Source organism: Malurus melanocephalus, unplaced genomic scaffold (genome assembly GCF_030028575.1).
Source record: "Malurus melanocephalus ecotype Western Australia unplaced genomic scaffold, MMel_1.1 scaffold_318, whole genome shotgun sequence".
Classification (NCBI taxonomy): Eukaryota; Metazoa; Chordata; class Aves; order Passeriformes; family Maluridae; genus Malurus; species Malurus melanocephalus.
Window position 1 is genome coordinate 868,868 of NW_026623550.1, and position 6,320 is coordinate 875,187.

The 6,320-nt window shown below is 68.3% G+C and overlaps 2 protein-coding genes across 3 annotated transcripts in view; one reads left to right on the forward strand and one right to left on the reverse strand.

Moving 5' to 3' along the window:
- The window catches only part of ADAMTSL5 (ADAMTS like 5), a 6,285-nt gene extending 5,063 nt beyond the window's left edge, over positions 1 to 1,222 (reverse strand). The window contains exons 1-2 of the mRNA XM_057377570.1: positions 1,031 to 1,222; positions 8 to 68 (exon numbers count right to left, since the gene is read on the reverse strand). Of these exons, the coding sequence (XP_057233553.1) occupies positions 8 to 68; positions 1,031 to 1,179 (210 nt within the window). The 5' untranslated portion in view covers positions 1,180 to 1,222. The remainder of the gene's footprint in view (positions 1 to 7; positions 69 to 1,030) is intronic.
- Positions 1,223 to 1,588: 366 nt separating this feature from the next.
- Positions 1,589 to 4,787, forward strand: LOC130580187 (inactive serine/threonine-protein kinase PLK5-like). Of its 2 annotated transcripts, XM_057377534.1 has the most exons (7): positions 1,589 to 1,800; positions 2,062 to 2,487; positions 3,024 to 3,153; positions 3,377 to 3,464; positions 3,560 to 3,655; positions 4,183 to 4,381; positions 4,458 to 4,787. In XM_057377534.1, the coding sequence occupies exons 1-7, from the start codon at positions 1,702 to 1,704 to the stop codon at positions 4,611 to 4,613; spliced, it is 1,194 nt and encodes a 397-aa protein (XP_057233517.1). In that variant the 5' UTR covers positions 1,589 to 1,701; the 3' UTR covers positions 4,614 to 4,787. The 2 variants fall into 2 exon arrangements, with proteins under 2 accessions (XP_057233517.1, XP_057233516.1); XM_057377533.1 differs by having other exon boundaries at positions 1,589 to 2,487.
- Positions 4,788 to 6,320: the final 1,533 nt, after the last annotated feature.

Sequence of the window (6,320 nt, forward strand, 5' to 3'; positions counted from 1 at the left end):
CCCTCACCTGTGCCGTGCCCACCAGGCTGAGCCAGGCCAGCAGCAGGAGTCGCCACGGCCGCCGGCACCTGCGGGGCAGACAGCCCTGAGCCCGCCGTCCCCAGGGACACGGGGGTGGCACCGGGGTGTCCCCCGGCCCAGGAGCGCCATCGGGCTGGGGACAACACCGAAACCCTCCGGAGACCCCAGCGAGGGGGAAGGAGTGAGGTGGGGGTAAGCGCAGCCTCAGGGCGGGGGTCCCCAGGGAGGGGATGTGGGGTCTGGTGCCACCAGCGGGGGCAGGCGGGGGGGGACACCGGGTGGGCGACACCGGGTGGGCGACACCGGGTGGGCGACGCCGGGTGGGTGACACCGAGTGGGTGACACCGGATGGGTGGGTGATGCCGTGTCCCGCACACGTGCCCGCGCAGTCCCGGGACGGGCGACGGCCCCGCCGCCTCCAGGGCCCCGCGGCGGGCGCCGGGCCGGGATCGCTGCCTGCCGGGGCAGGACCAGACCTGCTCGCCGGGGCTCCGCGTCGCTCCCCGATCCGGATCCGGCCCCGCCGTGGGGMGAGCAGGGTGGGGGGCAGCGGGGGGCCCCCCACGGCCCGAAGCGTCCGATCCTGGAGCACCTCAAAGCCGGAGYGTGGGAGGTTCCGGGGGGCGCGGAGGAGCTCGCGGAGTGCGGGGGGCGCGGACGGGGGTGTCGGGGTCCCATYCCCGTGTCGGGGAATCCCCCGGCCGAGCCGGTTCCCTCCCGCCGCGCAGCTCCCGCGGGGGCCGGGGGGTTGCTGGTGGCCGCCGGCAGCCCCCGACTCCAGCAGGACAGGGGAAGGGGCGGRGGTCGCGGTGGTTCCGCTCCGAGGGGTGTCGGGGGCCGTGTGCGGACCCCGCCGAGGCTCGGGTGATGCCGGGTGCGTGATGCCCGCACCCCGCTGGCAGCGCGGGGGGCACCGCGTGCCTCAGTTTCCCCGCAGGAGCTCCGGGGGTGCGCGGGGGTGCGGGGCGGGGGGGTCCGCGAGGGTTTTAAGCAGAAATCAGGACCTTACCCGGCACCGCGGTGTCCCCCGCCGGGGTCCGAGCCGCCCCCGCGGTCCCCCCCGGCCATGCCGCCCCCGGTCCGCGGCGTCGCGGCGGCTCCGTCCCGGCTCGGCGTCCCGGCGGCGGGGAGCGGGGGGGACCCGGGACGAGCGGGCATCGCCTGCGCAGCTCCGGGGGGGCCGGGCGAGGCTTCCCCCACCCTCCCCGTTCGCCGCCCGTCCCTCCCCGCCGCGTTATTAATATCCAGCCCCAAAGGTGCGCCCAGCCCTCCCCGGCCGCCCGTTAACCCTTGTGGGCCCGGAGCTGCGGCGCTCGGGGGGGGCCGGGAGGGTCCCGAGGGGGGGGTAAATGCCTCAAAGCAACCTCGGCGCCCCCCCGGGAACCCCCCAGCCCCAGCTGCGGAGGGGAAGAGGTTCCAGGAGCCTCCGGCGCGGTTCTGTCCTGAGCCGGGACCCCCCCGGTTCTGGGCATCTCCGGAGCGGGGGAGCCCTGTGGGGTCCCCGTTTTGTGACCGAGATTTTTGGGGGGATTCGGGGGTCAGAGCGGGGGCCGCTGGGTGCAGGAGGGGCACGCAGCACCCTTGGGCTCCTGGGCACCACCAGCCCGGAGCTGAAGGGGTTACAGCGGCGGGGTGCGGGTGTCCCTCGGGGTGTCCCCGCCGCSGAGCAGAGCGGCCACGATGGTCCCGGGGCTCGCAGGGGCTGAGCCMTCTCCGGGCTGGTACATCCGGGACGGGGCCAGCGGGATGCTCTACAAGCGGGGACGGCTCCTGGGACAGGTAAATGCCCTTCCCTGCACCCCCGAACCGCCCCTCCCGCGCCCCCTCCCCGCTGGGCACCCCGGGGTGCGGGGGTCACACAGCCCCGAGGTGAGGGGAACCCGCCCCATCCCTCTGGGGAAAGGGAAACTGAGGCAGAGGGTTGAGCCCCAGCAGATCCGGTCCCTGGGGCTCCTCACCCCAAACAGAGGGGCAKTGGGTGGGCACCCCGAGCCTCGGGCTGTGCCCCGCTGCCCATTCCCCCCGGGGTCATCCTCGCAGGGCACCTTTGGGCGCTGTTACCAGCTGTCCGAAGTGRCCAGTGGCCGGGTCTACGCGGCCAAGGTCATCCCGCGAGCCCGGCTCGCCGCTGCGGCCATCGGGGCCAGGGTGAGTCCGGGAGGGGGTGGGGACAGTCCCCAGGGAGAGGGGACAGCACCCATGGGGTCCCCGCAGAGCCACGCGTGTCCCTCCCCGGGGGTCTGGGTGGGTTCCCATCCCCTCGGAGGGGTGCCGGGGGTTCCCGGTTGTACCGGGGGTCCCCGGTTATCCCGAGGGTCCCCGGGGGGCTGCGGGGTTGTGTCGGTGCAGGTGGAGCGGGAGCGGGAGCTGCAGTGTCACCTGCGCCACCCGCACATCGTGCGCCTGCACGGCCACTTCGCCGACCGCGGCCACGTCTACCTGCTGCTGGAGCTCTGCAGCCGCGGGGTGAGAGCGGCACCCCGAAAACGGGACCCGAACCCCGAAATGAGACCCTGAACCCTGAAACGAGACCCTGAACCCTGAAACTGGGACCCTGAACCCCGAAACTGGGACCCTGAACCCTGAAACGAGATTCTGAACCCCGAAATGGGGACCCTGAACCATGAAACTGGGACCCTGAACCCTGAAGCGAGACCCTGAACCCTGAAATTGGGACCCCAAACCCCGAAATGAGACCCCGGACCCTGTAACGACACCTCGAATCCCGAAACTAGGACCCTCAAACTCCAAAACTGGGACCTTGAACCCTGAAATCAGATCCCGAACCCCTAAACTGAGCTCCTGAACCCCAAAACTGAGCACTCTGAGGTCGGGGTTTCATCAGGATCCAGCCTGATGCCTTGCTCTGTCCCCAGTCCCTGTCCCTCTGTCCCCAGACCCTGTCCCCAGCCCCTGTCACCGTCCCTGTCGCTGTCCCCAGCCCCTGTCACTCTGTCCCCAGCCTCTGTCGCTGTCCCCAGCCCCTGTCCCTCTGTCCCCAGTCCCTCGCTGACATCCTGCGGGCGCGGGGCCGCCTGACGGAGCCGGAGGTGCGCTATTACCTGCGGCAGCTCCTGTCGGGGTTGCGCTACCTGCACGGACACGGGATCGTGCACCGGGACCTCAAACCGAGTGCGTGGGGACGGGGAGGGGACCCGAGACACCGGGGGGTGACCCGGGGAGGGGACCCGAGACACCGGGAGGGGACCCGAGACACCGGGGGCTGACCCGGAGCTGGCTGGGGGTGACCCGAGACTCCGGAGATGACCCGGAGCTGGCTGGGGGTGACCCGAGGAACCGGGGGCTGACCCGGGGATGGCTGGGGGTGACACAATTTGTGTCACTCTATCCCCAGGCAACTTCTTGGTGACGGAGAGGATGCGGGTGAAGATCGGGGACCTGGGGCTGGCACAGCCGGCGGCGCCACCCGGGAGGCGCTGGGGGTGAGCGGGGCCGGGAAGGGCTGCGGGGAGGGGTTTCACCCTGCCCGTGTCCCCTCCGGGGGTCACCGGTCCTGTCCCCACCCCTCCCCGCTCAGGGCACTCTGCGGGACACCCAGTTACCTGGCCCCGGAGGTGCTGGACCGCAGGGGACACGGGGTGCCCTCGGACATCTGGGCACTGGGCTGCGCTCTGTGAGTGGGCAGAGAGGGAGGGAGGGCAAGGGGAGAGATGGAGGGCAGGGGAAGATGGAAGGAGGGCAGGGGGAGAGGGAGGGAAGGTGGGGGATTTGGAGGGAGGATGAGGAGAGATGGAGGGAGGGTAAGGGGAGATGGAAGGAGGGCAGGGGGAGATGGAGGGAGAGGATGGAGAGAGGACGGGGGGACTGGACAGAGGACAAAGGGGTTGGAGGGAGGACAGAGGGACCGGAGGATGGACAGAGGGACCGGAGGATGGACAGAGGGATTGGAGGGTGGACAGAGGGACTGGACAGAGGACAGAGGGGTTGAAGGATGGACAGAGGGATTGGAGGGTGGACAGAGAGCCCAGAGGGAGGACAGGGGGGCCGGAGGATGGACAGAGGGATGGAGGATGGACAGAGGGACCAGAGGATGGACAGAGAGCCCAGAGGGAGGACAGAGAGGCCGGAAGATGGACAGAAGGATGGAGGATGGACAGAGTGCCCACAGGAAGCACCGGGCACACTCCCAGGTCCCCCCAGGTACGCGGTGCTGACCGGGCACGCCCCGTTCGAGCCGCGGCCCCGGCCGGAGCTGTACCGGCACATCCGCGGCGCTCGGTACCCGCTGCCCGCCCGGCTCTCGCCCCGTGCCCGTGCTCTCATCGCCCACATGCTGCACCCCGAGCCCGCCGCACGGCCCAGCCTGGACGCGGTGCTGGGCCACCCCTTCCTCACGCAGGTGCGGGCTTTGGGGACACGGGSAGGGCAGAGGGGACACGGGGGACGCGGGGACATCACCGCCTGTCGCTCCCCAGGGTTTCACGCCGCACAAGCTGCCAGCCCGCGCCTGCCACTCCGTGCCCATCTTYGTGGGCCAGCACCCGCTGTGGCGGATGGTGACAGCGCTGCGCTGCTGGCAGGGGTGTGGCTGTGTCCCTGTCACCYCGGGGAGCAGCCGTGCCCCACCCTAACGGAGCCGGAACCCGAATATCGGCGGAGGAAAACCTTTATTAGTGTTGGGAACCGTCTAAATCCAGTCATGGAAACAAGCGGGGATGTGACCGGTACACACACACACACACACACACACACACACACACGCACACGCCGGTTTGCTCTTAAAACTGTTAACAGGAAAAAAAAAAAAAAAAAAAAAAATGGCGATCTCTTCCCTGCCAGCCTGGGTGGAGTGGGAAAGGGGTCAGTGGGACTGCAGAGGTGTCACCGGTCAGGAGTGACACCAGGGAGGGGACAGAGGCAGCGGCGGGCTGGGAAGGAGGGAGGAAAGTGCGTGGTTTCCCTGTTCAGCTTCACTTCTCTCTCTGTGGAGAGAAGATCTCGAAGAAAACGATGAAAGCTCGGTAAATCGGGACTAAAAACAACCCCGGTGACAGAGCTGACGCGGGGAGACAAGGACAAAATGCACGAGGTGGCCCCAGCGAGCACCAAGGAGCCACTTCCAGAACCGTCCATGGGGCAGGGGCAGAGGGGACAGCCCGAGGGTGTCACCGGTCCGGAGGTGTGAATAGCGGGGTCTGGGGGCGGGAGGGGACAGCATCGACTCTGTCTGCACTTGGTGGAGCCTTCTCCCAGTGCCAGAGCTGCTCTGGTGACAAAGGAGAGGGGACAGGGAACAGCCTGGAGGGGCTGGGGCGCTCGGGCTGTCACTCGTGTCCCCAAACCATGGCAGAGTGGCAGGGACAGACCCCACAAGCCTCAAATGGCCTCACACAACACTCCCCAGGCTGCAAAGGGTGGGACACAAATCCCAGCTCTCTCCGAAGCTCCTCAGCCCCCCTTGGAGCTCCTCAGCCCCCTTTGGAGCTCCTCAGCCCCCCTTGGAGCTCCTCAGCCTCCCTTGGAGCTCCTCAGCCCCTCAAGGAGCTCCTCAGCCCCCCTTGGAGCTCCTCAGCCCTGCGATTCCTCCGGTAGCAAACGCAGCCTTTGCCCTGGACAGGAGCGGTGCCACAGCGCCCTGTGCCACGCAGGGGACAGCAGGGACAGCCCGGGGCAGGTGGCACAGCCCAGGCTGGCTGCTGTCCCTCCCTCCCTCCCTCCCCGGCCGGCAGCTCAAGGCCTGGCAYRGAGCCCACGGGATATTTTTATCCCRGCATTTGTGTTGTTTGAAGCCCTGGCTCGGTGTTTTCGGTCACAAACACAACCCTCCCCCGTCCCAGCCCGGCTCAGCGCTGACAGCCACAGCAGAACCCTCAGCTGCCACAGCCTGAGCCCCTCTGGCCACGCTGGGGTGGCCCTGGGGTGACCCCAGGATGGCCCTGGGAGCCCCCTCAGGACATCTGGCAGCACACAAAGGCCACGTCCCCAAAAATCCCCCCGGTTCTGGGGACATGAGCACCTCTGTCCCCTCCCTGAGGACCTGATTCCAGTCTAATCAAGTGGGGTTTAAGCTYTGGGATCTCCCCATCTTTATTGCCCAAAGATGGGGAGAGCAGGGCTGTCCCTGCCCTCGTTTGGGGCTCAGGACAGTTGTGGCCGTCCCTGGGTACAAACCAAGATTTGTTAAAGAGAAAGGATTTAAAAACAACGATTCAACTTTGGGAATTCCTCTCCCCCTCCTCCCCGGCTCCAAACGAGGCCAAAACTCACCCTCGTGCAGGGATCGGGTTCAAAGTTCAGCCAATTGGTGTGGGTGACCCACAGCCCTGGCCGGGTGACAA